At 43.6% G+C, this 20,427-nt stretch overlaps 2 protein-coding genes across 2 annotated transcripts in view; one reads left to right on the top strand and one right to left on the bottom strand.

The window, feature by feature from the left end:
• Positions 1-20,427, bottom strand: part of LOC116893570 (histocompatibility antigen 60b-like) — a 191,589-nt gene that overhangs the window by 5,127 nt on the left and 166,035 nt on the right. The gene's annotated exons all lie outside the window — the stretch shown is intronic.
• LOC116892999 (retinoic acid early-inducible protein 1-alpha-like) lies at positions 1,309-5,543 on the top strand. The gene is given in 7 exon segments (XM_032894961.1): positions 1,309-1,359; positions 1,361-1,400; positions 2,536-2,796; positions 3,059-3,322; positions 3,892-4,044; positions 4,630-4,771; positions 5,423-5,543. Coding segments are annotated over 7 exon segments (978 nt in total). The 3' UTR covers positions 5,490-5,543.

Raw genomic sequence — 20,427 nt, forward strand, 5'->3', positions numbered from 1 at the left:
ACAGTGGCAAACAGCAGGGCAGCAAAGAAGCAGAGCCTGCACCAGGGGATGATGGGGTAGGGAGCTGGAAAGACAGAGTGTGGTGTGGAGAAAAGATGGAGGAAGTGAGAAGAGCAGACTGAGTCTGAGGGAGCCTGAGGCTGTGTCTCCAGGAGAAGAAGCAGCAGTGGAAACTGCTAGAACAATCATTGGGGCCCCTACTGGGTGAGAACAAACCAGTGACTCTGTGAGTGCTGCATGCATGGGAGTGGGCAGAAACTGGAGCTCTGGTTGTAAATTTCCTTGATTCTGACTGCACTTTTTGCAGAGAATGTGCTGACCACGCCAATCTTTTTCTTTTACCTTCTCTTCTTTCTTTCTTTCTTTCTTTCTTTTTTTTTTTTTTTTGCATTTCAACTTTTATTTGAAAACAACTTAAATTTAATGGCAAATGATTTTAGTATACAAATTTGATTTTTTTCATACAGAATATAAAGATTTCCCTCATTAATCTCTTATGTGAAGGGTATTACAGGTCCGAAGAAAGACACATTCTGCACACAAAGTACACCTTGTATGTGTGGCACTGGTGACAAATGGTGTCCTGCTCCTGCACATACATTAGGACCACGTGGTGACTTTACACATCAAAGGTCTCCCCGGACTGCCTGTGGTTTGTTCATGTTGACCTTAAGGAATTTGCTGGGCGGGTAGGCTTCCTTCTGGTTCTGGGGGTTGGCTGTGAACACGCTTCCTGGTGTCCGCTAAGACACCGCCCCCTTTCATTCTCTCAGTTGAAGGGGCGGACTACTCTGTACCTTTGCTGTGGCCGCCGCAGTTGCTACTGCAGGCGCTTCAGGACCGCGGTTCCGCCTGCCGCCTCAGGCCACAGGGACCACACATACATCTACTGCAGACCACCCCTGGGGACTGGTTATTTTGTTTCTTTACCCTGTGCCCAAGGAACCCAAAGGGCACAGCTGCAGGTGAGTGAGATGAAGGGGTGGCCAATGCGAAAGTCCTGAAAAAGTAGGCTCAGTATTCAGGTCACAGTAGCAAACTCCACAGGACCTCGGGGACCTCAGGGACCTCTGCATGTGCGACTGAGGACCAGAGCCATCAGGTCCTGTAGGGATTCCCAGAAACAAGTAGGAAAAGGGGCACTAGGAACCTGCAAGGCTGGAGCGCGAAAAGCCCAGAATTCACAGTCCAGGTGCCTGGAACTTTCTCAGTTCTCTGCCCTGGGTCCTGTGCGGAGCGGTACCGAGGATTCCTGATTTTCTCAGCAGCTCTGATCGCACCCTAGGCCGCCTGGGCTCACAAAGGACCATGTCAAAGAGAGCCACCACCAAGTGCAATCTTTCTCTGAATCTGGGCCTTTTTGGTGCTGCTGAATTTTCTGCGGACCGCGATGCTAGATGGTGAGTTCCCAGGGTCGACATGGAGGGGTCTACACGGAGGGGGTTGGAGCGCTGAGCAAGGACTTGGCTAAGTCAGGAAGTTCTCTCAGTCCTGAGCTCCCAGGAAGCTCCCAGGCTTCCTCTCTACTTCACCACCTCTGCAACTGGGGACCCTGCTTCTGCCTGCCTGTATTCCCCTCCCCCACGCTGCACATAGAAGTTCTGAAAAAAAAAAAGTTATGGCAGGACAGCATAGAGGGGCTACAGGGTTGAAGGTTACAGCGGACAGAAAAGAGTACCTGGTGATGTCCTCAGCACCAGTGGGGTCCTTAGGAAGGAAGTCTAAAATACAGTCTCTGGGACTGGATATGCTGGCCCAGTTCTGACCCCTCCAGGAGAAAGACTCAGACAGCTGACCTGACCCTAAGGCAGGCTGTGCTCTGAAGACTGCCTTCCTGGGGATTCCTCACAAGCTCTGCACCATTTCAGAAACTGTTTGTTCTTGAGCTTTCCTTCCTACCTTCTCATCTTCTGTCTTATGGTACCTCCCAGACTGGTGGAAAAGAAAGGTTTAAGGAGATACATTGGGCCTTCACCAGACAGACAGAGATCTCTTCCTGAGAATGCATTAGGTGTGTGGTTTAATGTGGGGGAAGCTGAGCTCTGATGGCCAACAGTGCTGTGTGACAGAGCCCAGTGGGAGCAGGGATGAGCACTGAGCTCACAGCTGGCAGCTGCCCTCTCCAGGACAACTGGGGCATTGCCTCAGGAGCTTCCCTCAACACCAGGCTCCATGTTGAATTTCCAAGTGCTCCATGATGCCTCCCTTCCCGTGAGTGTTCAGATAGATTTTCATGCCCAGGAATATGGATTTTATCTGACATACTTTATATTCAGTACTTGATAGTAGACAATAAGAATAGTTTTGTGATAAGTCCTGCGGGTAACATGGTTTGCATTGGGGCGGGGTGGGGTCCGACCAACCTGAGACAGCCACTGTTGTCACAGAACAGAAGATGCAGAGATGGTTGGCCTCTTGAATAGAGTCAGCTCTTCCTGACCTTTGCCCTTTAGAAGAATGCTTGGGGTCACAGGAACATGTGTCCTATGGCTTTGTGCTCCCACTTTGGAACTCACCTTCATGTTTCTCTCACAGATGTACACTCTCTTACTTGCAACTTGATCATCAGGTCTCCTACCAAAGCAGAACCTCTCTGGTATGAAGGACAGTGTTCAATGGATGGAATTGATTTCCTTTCTTTTAACAACGTGAACAAGTCCAGGCCTTTGGGTAACCAGGAGAAGATGGCAAATGCCACTGAAGTACGGATATGTTTGACCCAATGGCTAGACCTGTTGGGCCAGGACTTAAAGGACAAGGTGTCTGAAATCAAAGCGGACACTACCAAGTCCAGTGGTAAGTTTGGGACTGAGCACAGAGGCAGAGATGGTTGGCAAGAGAGGAGGGGCAGAGCACATGGAGGAATGGGATGTGAGTGTCTTTGTGTGAAGGAGCTGAGTGCTTGTGGTACTATTCAGGCCCAGGGTACACAGTGGATAAAAAGAGAAAGTCGTGTGGAAAAGATACTGACACCTAAGCTTGTAGAGAAAGACTTGATTTTGAGGAGGTAACGAATGGATCAGAAGGGAAGGTTGATGGTATTGTATGTTACTTGTAGGTCACCCCACTTTACGGGTCACTATGCTTTCTAAGCACAGCCATGAACAAATCATTAGTGCTTCCTGGGAATTCAACATCAGTGAGAATTATTCCTTCATCTTGGACCTAAAGACCATGAAGTGGAAACTGATTAATCCTGTACCAGGCGACATCATGAAAGAATGGAAAGATGATGCGACATTAATGAAACATCTGAATTTGTCCATAGCAGAATGCAGTCAGAAATTCACTGAATTCTTAAATCAGCACGAGGAAAGAACAAGTAGGTATTACCTGGATTGTCAGAAGGCACTTCTTCTCATTTCATAGACTGAGTGAGTGATTTCTGGGTAGTGTTCCTGGCTGGGGAGACAGTGATGACCACAGGGATTCCTCAGTCCATCTCACACCCCAGTGTTCCTCACTCCCTGTTAACCAGTGGTCCAGGCTCTGCATGGCCTGCTGATGAGCCCTAAGTCTGTGTGCATCACTGTACACTTCCCGCCCTCTCATCCTCAGGTAGCTGCCCTTCCACCAGCTCCTCCATCACTGTTTAAAGGATTTACCATCTGACTCTGGCACAGTTATACACCAGCAATTTCTCCAACATCCAGTGATACCCACAATTCATTTATCAAATTTTGTGATGGTTTGATAGACATTAACTTTCCTTTGTAATGAAATAAACTCTGCTGAGACATCATTTATACAATTCCCACTCCTCTGTCTACTCAGGACTTTGTAAATAGGTCTGGCATGTGAGTCCCTCTGGCTGCCTTGAGAGAGAAGGTGCTAATGGAGGTGTGTATTTCACTTTATGGAGAACTTTCCTATGTTTTTTTTTTTTTTAAGGATCAACAACAAGGGCCCCAGATATCACCCAGCCTCCACCTACCACCCAGGTTCCTTATAAGGAAGTATTGATCCCTGTGGGATTCATCATCTCCATCATCTTTATTATTTTCATTTGCATATGTGTGAAGAAGAAGTGTTGTACCCAAGGAGGTGAGAAGCAGGCTGGGGTCTCATCCTGTCCTTGGTAGTGTTGTTCTGCAGGGGACTTACAATGGGTGTCTCACTGGTTATTAGGGATGGCAATTCTGGTCCTCATACTTGCATAGCAAGCGCCTTTACCCACTGAGCCATCTTACCAGCAACCAACATTGACCTTTTGAGAAACTGACTTCCAGTTTAATAAATTTCCTTCTGCTCAGACCATGAGAATGGAATGAAACCAGCTTGTGAGCACCTCACTTGCAGGCACTCCTATCATGACCCATGCAGGGACACTGACTCTACATTCATTCCCAGAACAATTGGAAAGCTGTTTCCACACAGCCACTTAGGACTGCCCATGAACTCTCTCTGTCTTTCTCCCCTCCATGCTACATGAAGTAATGGCTGTTGACCCCAGAAATGTGTCTGTCTGAGAAGAGGTTTGGTGACCTGGAGCTCTAAACTATCTTTGTTTGTCAGGGGTCATGACATGTAAGGGTACAAGCTAAGAAGAGTCTTCCAGACTTCTGTGCTGGGATCAAGGATGTATTACTTTCACAATCAAAGTGTGTCTCTCACTTCAAATCTCCCTAGGTAGAGAACTTCAGCTGCTCAAGGACTACTGCATCAACTGGCACAAGCCACAGAGGAATGAGGGGCTAGAGGAGACAAGAGGAGAGGTTCCCAACCAGAGAACCAAAATGTTGTCCCAGGAGGAAGATCCCAAGACATTGGGGTAAAAGCATTTATTCAACCAAACATCCATATTACCCCATCCAAGATTCAGGGAACACCTCACATCTAAGGGAAGAATGGGTGCAGGAGAACACTGTTCCCACTCATAACCTCAGTGTTGTGCCTTTGAGCTCAGGAATTCTGAGAAACTGCATGATGCCTGCACAAGAGCAGGCCTGTCAACCATCCCTTCATGGAGCCACAGGGCCTCATAAGCTTCCTCACTCACTGAGAATTTTTCTGCATTTAATGATGCCAGAGCTGATTGTATTTATTGGTGTGGTCACTACTAAGGAGCCCGTATTCCTGCAAATAACTCCTTGCCCACACTCCTATTAGTAAGTTCAAATTAAGTCATTTTATCAATTATTATTACTTTTTAATTTAAAGAAACTTCCCTTGAAAGTAGAGGGGGCATTTGGAAGAGGAAACCTATGCAGGAAGTGGGTAGGGGACATGAGAGGTGATTAAAGTGTTGTCGTGACCAAATTATCTTACACACATATATGAACACATCATAGTGAATCCAACTGTGATGCATTACTTATGTGAAATACATTGTTAGATGTTTGTGTATGTTTTACTCTTACTGTGTATCAGTGTTTTGCCTATATGTCTGTCTGTCTGTAACATGTGTACCTGGTACTTGCAGAGGCCCAAGGAGGGCATCAGAATCTGTGGAACTGGAGTTACAGATGTTTTCGAGTACTGGGAGCTGAACCAAGGACATCTCCATGAACAGCAAGGGATCTTAACTACTGAGCCTTCACGCCAAACGATAAATGAATTTTTCCTTTAAAAATGATTTTTATTTTGTTTATGTATATGAGTACACTGTCTCTGTCTTCACACCCACCAGAAGTGGGCATCAGATCCCATTACAGATTGCTCTGAGCCGGTATGTGTTTCTGAGAGTTGAACTCAGGACCTCTGGAGAGTGAGCAGTTCTCGTAACCGCCCAGCCGTCTCTTCAGATTAATAAATTTCTTAAAAAGAAAATATGGCCTTAATATTATTCAATACAGGGGAGTCCTTCACCAAACTTCACAATAAAGTTGAATGTTTCAGATTCACTCACAGTAAAATGACCATGGAGTGTAATGACCAGTTATGACGTCATTTGTAGCAATGAAGCATAAAGGTTTGGTCAGAGGGGATCACAGTTGTTCTAAGAGAAATGCCAAGTAATACCGCCATATCTCATGAAACCCGTAAATATAAAGTATTTGCTTCAGAGTTTTATGTGAGTTTGACATATTATAAAGCGGTATGAGAGGAGAGAAACTCGGTTTTAAAATGCTTCCTTAAGATCAGGCTGGAGGGAACCCTGTAGGGCATTTTCTTCACAGTAATCATGTGCAGGTCCCAGCCCATTTCGGTGGTCCTTTCCTATAAGGCTGATGGCTTGTGTATGAGACTGTATGGCTGAGCAAGCCATGAGGAGAAATCTAGTAAACAGCACCCATGCATGGCCTCTGCATCAGCTCCTGCCTCCAAGTCCCTGCCCTTTTTGAATCCTGTCCTGACTTCTTTCAAAGGACAAACAGTGATTTGGAAGTGTAAGTCACATAAACTCTTTCCTTCCCAAGTCCCTATGGTCATGATGTTTCACCACAGCAAAAGTAAACCTCATTAAGACAGATTGGTACCAACATAGTGTGTGGTTTTGTTGCAGCAGATCTGGGCATGTATTTTGGGGAAGTTTCTAGAAGGCCTTTGGACCTCTTGGCTAGAAAAGCCATTGAGTGTTAAGAGGTACCTGGTCCATTCTTCAGGACCTTAGATAAAAGGCATGTTGAAAGCAGTGAAGACAATGGAGGCCTGACTTGTGATGTTCAGGGAAGCAAATGCTACCGAGTCATTTGCATTAAGAACGGATGGCTCTATGTAGCTGGGGCTGAAGAATTGGCTGTGATTAACAAGACCCCAGAACTACTTTAGTGGAATCTTTGCTTTGTTGGGATACTCAATGCTCTTCAGCTGGACCTGAGAATTTAACAGTCATCAGGAGAGAGCAGCACCACTGAAGTGAGATCATCGGGAAAGGGATTCCTGAGAGTCAGTACACAAGTTGTGTTCAAGACCCGGCCAGTTTGGACCTGGTGAGGTACCTGAACAAGTCTGTGTAAGAGCTAGCCTGGTGTTCCTGGTTTTGAAGATGTGAAGGGGTCATGGAGAACAGATGAGGCTTGGCACTGTGTGACAGAATTGGAGTCCATGAATGGAGCTCTGGACAGGACACTACTAAAGGTGTGGCTAGAGCAGAAGACTCTAGCTCTTTGGAAATGCCAGTGCCATGAAGTGACCACCGAGGAAAGCATCAGTGGCAGTGGAGTGGAGCAAGCCAGAGCCTAGAAGACAAAATGTCTGTACTCTAGTGGGCGAGCTGGTGATGTAACTCACATGGTGATGGGGAGCCAGGTCTAGGCCAACCTTGGACCCTGCCTCCGGTTTTCAATTCATTGGAGACTCCATAACTGGTCCTATCCTCAATCATGGCTTTCTGGTGAAGCCAGACTCCTAAAGTCCTGAATAAGACCTAAGTTTAAGGAAAGGGAAAAATTAGGAAAGTCCCCTGAGACACAAACGGGGGAAGTTATCCTCCAAGAAAAACATATTTGTAAAACACACACACACACACACACACACACACACACACACACACACACACACACACCAGAAGTAGAACTTAATGACCGATCAAAGTACAAATTGTGCAGACATTTTGAAGCTACACTGAGTTTTCTTTGGGTTTGTTAACAGGAGTGTAGTGAAGGGAAATTATAGTATCTGGGGTGACTTCTCCAAAGCTGTTCCATTGCAGAGCACCCCTCAACACAGGCAGTGACTCCTGATGAGAAAATTAGAACAGATTTTAATATGTGCACAATGACCAGCCAGTTTTAAAACCACAGTGCAACACTTAGTCCTATCTCACCTGGGTAGAACAACTGAGGAGATGTCTTGCACAGCTTCTGCTAAGCCAGGCCTTTAGCAAATACACAAGAATGAAGTGACTGCAATAGTGGAAGTCGTTACCTGAAAATTCTTTGCAACCTGATATTACGGCTAGAACCCACCTGTATGTTCTGACAACTCCTTCTTCAGTGAATGTCAACAAGCTGGAGGGCAAAGAGTCAGGAGCCTTCTACTTCAGGGTGACAACTCTGTAGCCACAGAGACATTTTTAGAAGCTCAGGGAGCACTTTCTACATCTGATAATTGTGTTTCTGCAGGAAGTAGCACTAACGTGGAAAGGTAAAGTTAAGGAAATGATAGAGACCAGAGCCCACATTTACTCTCAATGAGTATCTGAAGCTCATGATTGGAGTCTGGGAGACTCAGAAGAAGTGTGCACTAAGTTGTAGGGAAAGACCACACCCAACTGAGATGCCTGATAGAGAAGCAACTGTAAAATATTATAGCACCAGGTGAAGGTACCATGGAAAAAGACTCCATGCACATACACTGAAAGACAATGAATCAAGCAGAGGCCCCAGTGGTAGACAGACACAAGATCCCCATGCAGTAACTGAGTACTAAGTTCCAGGAGCATGAGCCATGACTGAAGGGCGTTCACGGAAATGTGGAGCTTCTGACAGGATGAGGCCCATTCCCTTCCCATGTTCCTCCTTGGTACCAAGTGAATATCTCCAACAGGGGCCCAGGGGGATTGCTAGACAGCACAAGCCACAGAAACATGTGAGGCATTCTGAAAGTTCACATGTCAGTGTCTGGGAAGGATCAGGTCACATACAGTGATGACAGGGTTCCTTCTAATGATTCAACAGGGGAAAGGTGAAGTCATCTTTTCAGTTTCTGTGTACTTCTGTCTGTCTGTCAGGGGAATTGATTGTTTCGTTGTTTGTTAGACACGGAGCTGAAAATCACACAGTCCTGATGGTGAGTCGTCCTCTCTGGAAAGAGCATTAAGCTCTGGTGTGCCCTTTACCTGTGCATGGAAAACATTCCTTATTCATTTTATTTTTTAGACATGTTTTCTCTTAGTAGCCCTGGTTGTCCTGGAATTCGTGTACAGAGTAGTGTCCGTGAAGCCCGAGATTAGCCTCCCTCTGCTTCTCTAGTGCTGGGAGCAAATGCTGGCACTTCCACTGCCTGGCAAAAATACTCTTTAAACATTTATCTGTTTCATGAATCAAGGCATGAAAACCAAGACTACTCAGCAATGTGTGATGTCATTTTCAAATCAGCAATGTTTCCATTGTTAATTTCAAACATGAATGGGCACCCAGAGGCTTTCATTCATCTCCTGGGTCTGCAAGAATGTGAAATCAAATAGTGACATCTGCAGGCCAAGCTAAGAATCTCCTGGATGATGAGAGTAAACATGGGATAATAAAAAAAACAGGATATCAAAAACTATTCTCAACAATATCAGAAATTCTCGGGGGATCACCATCCCTGATCTCAAGCTGTATTACAGAGCAATAGTGATAAAAACTGTATGGCATTGGTACAGAGACAGGTAGGTCCATGGAATAGGATTGAAGACACTGAAATAAACTCACCCTTCTGTGGTCACTTGATCTTTCAAGAAGAAGTCAAAACCATCCAGTGGGCAAAACAAAGCATTTTCAACAAATGGTGGTGGATCAATTGGTGATTGGGATGCAGAAGAATGCAAATGGATTCATTTGTACCTGCTTATACTCCAGTCCAAGTGGATCAATGACCTTCACATAAAACCAGATACACTGAATGCAGTAGAAGAGTAAGTGGGAAGGAGCCTTGAACACATTGGCACAGGGGGAAATTTCCTGAACAGAATACCAATGGCTCAGGATCCAAGCTCACCAATTTGCAAATGGGACCTCTTGAAAATGAAAGCTTCTTTAAAGCAAAGTATACTGTCAATAGGACAAAATGGCAATCTACAGATTGGGAAAAGGACTTTAGCAACATGAAATCAGATTAGAGGGCTAATATTCTAAATATACAAAGAACTCAAAAAGTTAGATTGCAGAGGACCAAATAACCCCGCTAAAAGTGGGGTACAGAGCTAAATGATGAATTCTCAAATGAGGAATATCGAATGTCTGAGAAGCACCTAAAGAAATGTCCACCATTCTTCCTTGTCTGGGAAAGCAACTCAAAACATCCCTGAGCTTCAACCTCAAACCTGTCAGAATGGCTAAGATCAAAAATTCAGGCAACAGAAGATGGTGGTGTGGATGTGAAGGAAAAGGAACATTCCTCCATTGCTGGTGGGATCACAAGCTGGGAAAAACACTCTGGAAGTCAATCTGATGTCTCCTGAAAAAATTGAAAATAGTTTTACCTGAAGACCCAGCTATAACACTACTGGGCATATACCCCAAAAGAGGCTCCTACATAAAATAAAGACATCTGTTCTACTATGTTCATAGCATCCTTATTTATAGCAACCAGAAGTTGGGATCAATCCAGCTGCCCCACAGTGAAAGAATGGATACAGAAAGTGTGATACATTTACAGAAGGGAGTAGTACTCAGCTATTAAAAATGATGACTTCATGGAATCTTTAGACAAATGGATGGAACTAGAAAATACCATCTTGAGTGAGGGAACCCAGACCCAAAAACACACGCATGGTATGAACTCACTGATAAGTGGATATTAGCTCAAAAACTTGAAATACCCAAGTTACAATTCATAAACTCACATGGAGCTAAACAAGAAGGAAGACCAAATTGTAGATGCTTCAATCCTACTTAGAAGATGGAACAAAATGATCAATTGAGGAAGGATTAACCTCAGAGAGAGAGAGGAGGAAAAGAAAAGGTTGAGAAGGATCAGGTATGTGAAGAGATAGGAGAGAAGTTCAGAGGGACAGGCAAAGAAACAGAAATATGTAGCTGTGTGGGGTATAGAACAAGAGGGGACCACTAGAAAGTCCCAGACACCAGGTAAGCTAGTGGTTCCCAGGACCTAATGTGGATGACATTAGTTGAAATACCCAACAGAGAGGAGACAGAACCTGAAGAGACCCCCCTGGATTAGGTAGACATGGTCCCAATTGAGGGATGGGGCCTCCCAACCCATCTCAAGATTTTCAACCCAGAATTGTTCCTTCCTAAAGAAAATGCAGGGACAAAACCTGGAGCAGAGACTGAAGCAAAGGCCATCCAGAGACTGCCCCTCCTTGGGATCCGTCCCAAACCCATATATTATTACTGATACCAAGAAGAGCTTCCTGACAGGAGTCTAGTATAACTGTCCTCTGATAGGCTCTGTCAGCACCTGACTAATGCAGAAACAGATACAGCCAGCCATCAGACTGAGGAGAGGGACTCCAATGGAAGAGCCTGGGAAAGGACTGAAGGAGCTAAAGGAGATTGCAACCCCATAGGAAGAATAACAATATCAACTCACTGGACATGCAGAGCTCCCACAGAATAAACCACTATCCAAAGAGTGCACATGAACAGGTCCATGACTCCAGATACATATGTAGCAGAGGACGGCCTATCTGGCATCAATCGGATCAGAAAACTCTTGGTCCTGTGCAGGACTGATGCCCCAGCACAGGGGGATGCTTCAGGGATGAGGTGGGTGTGAGTGGGTGGGTGGGTGGGTGGAGGAGCACCCTCATAGAAGCAGGGTGGGGGGTGGATAAGATAGGGAGGTTGCAGAAGGGGAGCCAGGGAAAGTAGGTAACATTTGACATGTAATTAAATAAAACAACCAATAATGAAAAAACCAGCAAATCCAACTTCAAAAAAAATTAATTAAAACAAGAAAATCATGTGTGTTGGAACCATGAGCGTCTTAGGTACCACTCAATTGAATACACTTATTTTTATAGAGGGTGGGGCCAAAATGCAGAGGTCTAAAGGCTTCACACAAGCTACATCATCAGGTTTTGAGGAAACCTTCCATCTCACAGGCCCAGGCTCTTCCGTGATGCTGATTGTTCCAGCCATGCTCAGCCGCTCAGGAGAAGATGACCTTAAGACATCGTTGGTCCAAACTATTAAAGAACATGGAACAATCTCGGGATAAAAGTGAAGGATTTAAGTATGGAGCAGGAAGGTGCAGGGAACCCTCAGTTAATTCCAAATCATGGTATAACTTTAAAACCATAAGTATTTAGCTTGATGTAGGCCTGTGCAGGTACTGAGCACCCAGTGTGAAAAACAAACAAAACAAAACAAACAAAAAAGGAATTAGGAGTCATAAATCAAGTACAAAGTTGTAAAATTTAAAAAAAAAAACCAGCAAACAAAAAATCAGGTGTATGTACACACACTAATCTTCCCTGTCAGTAACAGTAAGAAGAATTCAATACTTATAAATCAACTTAGCCAAATGAGTAAAACATCTGCAGACAGAGGAAAGAAGTTGAAGGGGAGGCATCCAGTGTCCAGGGATTAGAAGGAAAATTTTCATAAAGTTCACGGTAACCAAAGTGGCCCAGAGACTGTATGCAGTCGCTTGTAAGTTCTTAATTATATTCTCCATAGGAGAAAACTAGGAAATAAAACAATCTCCAAAGAGACAACATATTTCTTAATTTTTACATTTAGGTATTTTGCTGTAGGTGTGCTGGGGACAACATAGGATGACAGGGACGGCCAGCAGTAGGCTGGGCTGCAGACATCTCAGAAGCCTACAGCAGCTCCTTGTAAAGTAGGGTGGCCTTTGGGACCCTAAGAAGTAGAAGACAGATCCCTCCAGGGGACCCGCCATCTGAAATAAGAGGCTGCCTGCAGTAGCCAGGATGGAGACATCTCAGTAGCCCACAGCAGCTCTTTGTAAAAACTGGCTGTTCCCATTTCTCTTACTCTTAGCCCTGGATAACAGCTGTATAGATTTCATTTGTGTGTGACTGCCTTTCAGTTGGCCTTGGTATACATAATTATTCTATTATATCTGACTTTCCTATTTCTTTCTCCTTCTGCTCTGGTGAATTCTGTGAAACTAGATGTTCCTTGATGTTATGATTCTTAAACAATTGGAAATTGAGGCATAGGGGCACAGCACAGCACAGCCCTGATGGCCCAGGTGAATGCCCTGTGTTCTCATCTTGGAAACAACGGAATAACTGCACAACAGTAGTTCCAGATTAATGCTTGACTTGCAAAGAAACTTTAAAGAAATTATTAGAAAAATGAATTACAGCCAACATTGGAACCCTAAGAAATGAAAAAGTTATTGAAGTTAGGAAATAAGTTTTACATAACACTTGAGAGTGGTTCCTGGATTAGGAAGTATAGAATATATAAAATTATATACTAGTAAACTAAGTCAAAATTCTGGGACTCTTATGAGAGTCATTGTGTGCAAGGAACAGAAAGTTAGCAGAACCACTGAGTTAAGGGTTAACTTGATTCCTTCTGGCCACTGCCTGACTGCTTTGCCTATGTCATTTATCAGTAGAGATTCACAGGAAAATGCAAGTAGCTGATCTCAGAACTTTGAGCTCCAAAGTATAATAAGTTAAAAGTTAAAGTTTATAATGATCAGTTTGCAATTATTATTATTTTGGCCACAGGCCTGGTTATAGGGGAATCTTGAAACTTGGGGAACAATTGTTTTTCTTAGTTCTATGTGGGATGTGGCTATTCTTTTGAATTTGACTTGGCAATGATTATGCATTGTCTTTTTTCTACCTGCTTTGGAATTATCAGTAAAAGACTGGGGCAAGAGAAATACTGGAGAGAATGAGAGAGAACACGTGAAGAGTGAATGAGAGAGAGCATGAGGGGGCGATTGAGAGAGCAAGTCTGAGTAGTTTTTAATTACATGTTTGGTTTACTAAGATAACTGAGTAGGTCACAACTTTAACTTCCTAACAATGGAGTCTTCTCAGAGTTAAGATTGATTTTATATGTGTTTTTACGATATGTATTCATCTGAAGTAACTAACCTTTTGATGTCATGATACAAAGTGATCTTCTTTTTTTTTTTTTTTCCTTTTCTTTTTTTCGGAGCTGGACCGAACCCAGGGCCTTGCGGTTGCTAGGCAAGCGCTCTACCGCTGAGCCAAATCCCCAACCCCCAAAGTGATCTTCTAATTCATGCTTGAGGACCACACAATCCAGTTCCTAAAATATATTTGCAAAACTCCTTCCTGATGTTTTAAGGAAGTCCCTGAATTTAATTTGGTGATATTCATATGTATCCTTGGCTGTGAACTGGTCACACATGAAGCTATGAAACAGATTAAAACCACTATTTGTTCTTCAAGTCTGGTATAACTGTCTTTCTGAGTTTGCAATGGCTACCACTTGAGGGCTAAAGCAATGAGAATGAAAGGGCTGGGCTGACAGCAAGGATTTTTCACCTTCACCTCCAGGTTGGCCATGTCCTAGCATCGAGGACAGTGGGGTAGCTCTAAAACGATATGACAGCTTCAGAGAGGATATGGAGACCCCAGAGTCCCAGCTTTGAGTCATTTCACAGAGAAATATCCTTGTCCAGAAAATGATGAGTATAAGAAACTAAAGAGAAAGGGCCCCCAAATGTCTCCAACACCCCTGAAAATAACCTGTAAAGAGAAACTGTCAGCAACAGAAGAAAGCTGTTGGCAACTACATGGTCTTAAACTCCCAGCAGAGTACAGACATGAATAATATAAAATTATAAATCTACCAGCTACAACCAGGATTCTCAAGAGTACCTGGTTCACCTGTGAGAACTGAAGTTCCAACGCCCTCACGTTCTAATTAATTGTCATCTATGATCTTGAATTATTCCAAACTCTGTATCAACCCCTTTGCAGCAATTAATCATCATTTAATTGTAAGTTATTTCCAACTTTACATCTATCAACACCTATGATGTCTGTACACAAGACTTTTTCTCCACACCGAGCTCTCCCTAAGGGAAGAGACTCTTGTGTCATTGTATATGACTGGACAGCTACTCAAGACTGCCACGGAACAATAGGATAAGCACAGGTCAAATTCCGACTCCACGATTTTAGGATAATCTCCAGTTATTAAACCAGTGCATTAAGTTTATCTTAAATTTGTTCCACAGGACACAAAGCAAGGCCATGAATGATGTCTGAAACAGTCCTAACAGTTCCTGCTTGTCTCTCCAACTGTAGTTGTTACAAGGCCTGTCACTGAGGGTTCATCTGAAGAGTTAATAGCACTCAACCTGCAAATGCTCAACCAGCTAGTTCCTGGGAGCATCATGGAGACTCGTGTTCATTATTTCAGTGAAAGTTTGGTACAACCTACATTAAACACCCCCTGACTCTATTTTCCAACAATAACCTGAGGTCTTTATGTCAAGTTATGAACCCCTTATTTCTGCATTTCTAGGATTTCTCCTCCTCAGTCACAATGGTCATACCTCCTGCCCATGCTGAAACCACCAAAGGGTAGTTCTCCCTTTAAACACTGTGGGCTACAATTATTTATTCCTGCTGACAGCCTATTTCTGGTTTTAACTCTGTGGTGACTTTGGCCGGTCTCACTTAACCCTCCAGTATGATGTCTATGGTCTAGATTAGAAGTCACTGCGATGGAGTTAGTGCTGTGGCAGGGCTATCCATCACTGCCATCTACACCAACACCTACAGTAAGCACCGAGGACCACTTGACCTCTGAGTGACCTGCAACTCAGGCAACAACAGTCCTTTCCCTCTCCAAAATGTTGGTCATTCTCTTCTTAGGTTTTATGGTCTTAGGACCCCATAAGAACTCAGCATCTCCACACAGGGCTCTTAATATCCTATTCTCAGCAGTAAAGCCCTTCCAATAGAAAGTGGTCTGCATCATTTGTCCATACTATATCTACTCATCTTTCAGGGCAGCAATGCAGATTCAAGGAGTTCCTCTGTCAAAAATAAAATCAAAATACACTCTTAATAATCAGGGTCTAGTGCTTGAAGTCTAAGTTTCTCATGATACCTCCTACGATTAGAGGGTGAATCCTACCCCCTCTGGCACCTTGGGCCAGTGGTTGAACAATGGTGTGACGACCCTTATCATCTAAGAAGACACAAGCAGGGCCCCTTTTATCTATTATAATACAAATATGAAATGGCCTAGAAACCAAGAACAGGTAACATCTCGTGACTAGTTTTAAAAAGCCCCATTCCATCTCCCAAATAATGCATCTCGGGGTGTCATCAGCTGTGTTTTGGTCCATAGTGTGTATCTTTTCTTGTGTGTATGTTTGTTCATATACTAGTACATATGGGTACTACACATTACCTTTGGGTGTCACTACTCAGGACACCATGCTCACAGTGTCTTGAGGCAGTGTGTACTGGAACTCACCAAACTCACCCATTTAACTATTCCATCTGAAGACGAAGCCCCAGAGAAGCAATATTCTCTCCCCCCCACCTCTGTTACACATTCTCTCTCTCTTTCCCTCTGTCCTCTATGCTGAGATTGCAAGCATGTATCACGACAGTGTTCACGTATTCTGGGGAGGGAACTCAGATTCTCAAAAAGCATGAGCACTGTATGACTGAGTTGTCTCTTTGTCCCTCATTCCTCACTGAAACGCATACATAATTTTCAGTTGCTGAATGTAACGTGTCTATGCCTTTGCTATGCTCCCTTATGCTACTGTCAAAATAGTGACAATTAGTCTAGGACTGTTACTGTCACATGTTTATTCGGGCTCTGTAGATCGATGATGCTGCATCAGAGGCAGCACCGTCTGAGGATTTGTCTATTACCTAGTCTGTTACTCATCTTTCTCACCGACACTAATATTTCTCTTAGTTTTCTTTCGAACAGTATAAATTTGTAGTATGGTATACTTCTATATCTGTCGTATACATTAATAATCATAGATGTGTGAGCTGAGGTTTGCTCACTTCTATTTCTGCTTCGTTATTTATTTTGCTAACGCACTCCTCTTGGGAGACAGATGCAAGCCTCTCCCCTTCCTAACACACCATTCAGATGTCACACTGAAGAGGGTGAAGTTTCACTGGGCTGTGAGGCAGGCATTGGGTCAATGGAGCAAGTTTAGTCTCTGTTGACCAGGGTTTGGTAGGGATGCTGAATTTTCTATAATCAGGTACTGCATTCATTTGAAAAAAAATGTATTTCTAATTTCTTTGCTAATGGAGTATTTACTCACTGGACTTTTATACTATGATGTATGAAATCCCAAATCAATGAGCTATGCCAGGAAAATATGTATGCCTTAACTTACAATCTCCATCCAATTCATAGCCTGTAATTAACAAGTAGTCCCTGATTACCTTTGACAACTGGCTCCTGGCCATCCTGGGCTCTCTGTCTCCAGGTGTAATTACTAATACAAACTCTCAGATCACATATTGAACACCACAGAGTTATCTTATGGCCTTAGATCACAGAATGGCTGCAGAAGAGTGAACGAGTTATCATTGGAGTTTAAAGAGACAAGACTGGAGGCAGAGACAGAGGGATTGCAGACACACAGACAGATTGAATGCAGGTGGTTAGAGGAGCTGCGAAGGAAGCTCATGGAGAGCTGCAGGGCTGCAGGGCTGCACCAGGCCTCAGCACTGAGTGAACTGCACAGGTGAGGTGCAGGACTGAGGATCCAGCAGGTGAGATGCCGACCCACATTAGCATGGAGCAGCAGATGAGCTGTCAGTCAGTGATTCAAGGAGGAGACATTAGCAGTGTGGGTGGAGCTGAGGGCTTCTTAAGATGGACAAGACTTCTGGGCCTGCAGGTTCCCTGACACCAGCCAGCCAGGTGGCAAGTTTTTGTTGACATAACCATTACAAGTTAGGTGGCTTCTTCTAGGATCTAGGTGAGGGTGAGATAAATCCTTGAGCTGGTTCTCTTATATAATTTGATATGTACATGTGATTCTCACTGCTTCCAACTTATTTTGATAAGTGTACAGGTGACTTATTTTTACTTTTGGGATTACGGTAATTATCAGTCTCTGCATCATCGATGGCCCTGGGCTAACATGTGTCTGTGTATAAAGTGAAGTTTCATGTCCTCCATTATCTGCATTGCACTTAGAAGCTTGTAAAATGGAGTCACTTAGGGCAAGCCCTGTTTTGGAGAGTGATGTGTAATTTAGAGGCAGACCCAGCTTTATCTCCACAATGATAAGGCAAGAGTGAGAAAGGAAACGGATCAGAGCAAGAGGAAGACCCGATGGTAACAGCCTAGTGCACCCTGATGCCCTCATGCATGAGGCTCTGACAGCCACCAGTCTCCTGGGATCCCACCAGTTTGGTCCGAAGTCAACAGGTCAGATTTCAGAGATGCCGTCAGAAATATGTTTGCTTCCTTTGCTGAAGAAGTCACTGGCAATGTTCAAGTGTCACCCGACAGCTGGTGATGAAGATCAGACTGCAGAGGAAGAGGAGCAGCAGGGAGCACCTATGACAAAAGCAGGTGTGGATTACAGTGAGCTCCTGGGCATCAGCTGCAGCACCCACTCTCCTTCCTCTCTCAGACACTCACTCGCCCACATCAGAGTCCACCACAGAGTCAGTGGACCAATCCTTTTCTCTTTCATCTTTCCTTCTAGATCTTTCTGCCATTCTAACCTCTGATATGCTAAGACCTCAGATGCTGCTGGAGTTGTAAGTGTACTGAAACAATGATTGTGAATAGAAATATTAAAATAATTTAGGAAACATGAAAAAATCAGCATACATGAAAGGCTAGAAATTATACAAGTGTTTCTGTCTTTTCTGGGCTTTTAGCTTTCATCTTTTGGGGGTGGGCCAAGGCTTCACTTTATTGCCTATGCTGGCCTTGAGTTTAGTATATAGTCCACAACAGGCTTGAATTCTTCCAGCAACCCTCCTGCCTCAGCCTTCCACCTACTGGAATTGTAGGTCGAACCAAATATACAGGTGGATTTAAGGTTTTTTGTGGAATAAAAGTTATTCAAAATAATTATATTGGGTGAAGTATCTGAGGGACCTGATATTAGATGTAAATGTTTTATCAGCCTGTGCATATAGTAAACATTTTGAGTTCATATTAAAATAGTTAGACCATTTGCTTTTTCATCACAAGCCTGTATTTTGACTCTAGAATATATTTGGCAAATCTAACAATGACAGCAGTGACAACTTGGTTCATGTTACCTGCATGGACACAGGTGACTTCAATTTCAGAGGACAGGGATCTTGAAATCACAATTCCACATGCACTAATTGTGGCTCAGTAGAGTAAGCAAGATAAATGAATGGATTTTCTTTTCTTTGTTCTTTTGATAAGGATTGACTATGCAGCCTAGGCTAATCTTGAGCTTGGTGATCCCTTATACCTTGGCCTCTTGAGTGGTGGAATTACAGGTTGGTCCCCTAATACCAACTTCTTGAATAGACTGCTCATTCTGATCACTTTGTACTGAGGGCTATCCCTTAATAAGCCGGGTGATACTAATGTACAGACTTGGCCCTAGGTATAAGAATTATTGTGTTGGAGCACATCATCCTCAGAAGAAAAACAGACTTTAATCACAGTCTTAGGGGAACCTCTTTTGATTTTGAGGTGGGAACACCTCATTTCAGTTTTTCTTGATCTTATATGAATCTTTGGTTCTCGGATTCTCTGTCCACTCAGGAGGACTTTCTTGTTTCATCCTCCTCTGACTGCAGAGTCATGCTCACTCTGAGAGGCTCCTGTACCCAATAATCATCATCTCCAACACTACTATGGAGTAGGGTCTGAAGACTAAGCTGAGAGTTCATTCTAGTAGACAGAGCACCACTGTGATGGAGAGTGACTTTGACGAAACAATTGGGACACCTCTTCTATGTTTTTACCTGACCAATATGACCAAGAAAAAGAGTGAGGACCTAGCATGTTCCCTACCCATTGTTTGTACAGTCTCTTGGCCAACTAGATGATAAATCTCATTAATATCAATAATATAAACAGGCTCCAGGTTGGCTTTAAATGCTGACTGTCAGATACAGAAGAGGTGCCATTCACTGTAGGTGAAGTGGTGTTGGCAGATGTAAGCTGGGCGATGTCCTGGGCTGTTATTGTTGATCCTGTTAGAAAAAAATCTGAAAACATATGGATAAAGATTAAAACCACACCTCCATCATCAACTTCCCTCTCTAGTAAGTCCAAGGAACTCCTGTGTGATAACTAATTTCCATACCCTGGATAGAAAGAAGACTAGGATGTGTGTGTTAGAGGTCCTTAGAGTTTGTTTCACTATCAAAGAAAGCAAATATCTAGTGAACCATCAAGCAATGTGATATATTTACTGTGGTTAGAATTTTCTGAATGTTGGCACAATTGGTGGTGTTTAATTGTGCCAAAGGAAAAAAACAGTGACACTTTCAAAAGTGATGCTGGGACTGATGGAAGGGCAGCTAAAACAGAGGATGAAAAAAAAAAAAAAAGCCTGGATGTTTAGAGTGATGCATACAGACTGTTGGTCCAGGAGAGTCCATTTAATGTCATGTCATTGGTTAATAGGGAATGAGAAATGGTGAGAAATGACATGGAAAAGAGGAACCCTTGTGATCACCAGGGATCTCCAGAGAAGAAGACCACCAGGTAATCACTGCCTAAGTCTATCAGAGTTTTTCATTATGCATACATACTGACATCCACACAGGAAATCATCAGACTTTTCGACTGAACTGCCATGCCTTTCCCACCCTTTCCTTATGGTAAGCAGCCTAATGACTTACTTGGCACTTCCTTCCAGAGTTTTAAGGATATATTGAGACTGTTATTAAAATCTCCCATG

The sequence above is a fragment of the Rattus rattus genome, chromosome 2 (assembly GCF_011064425.1).
Source record: "Rattus rattus isolate New Zealand chromosome 2, Rrattus_CSIRO_v1, whole genome shotgun sequence".
Classification (NCBI taxonomy): Eukaryota; Metazoa; Chordata; class Mammalia; order Rodentia; family Muridae; genus Rattus; species Rattus rattus.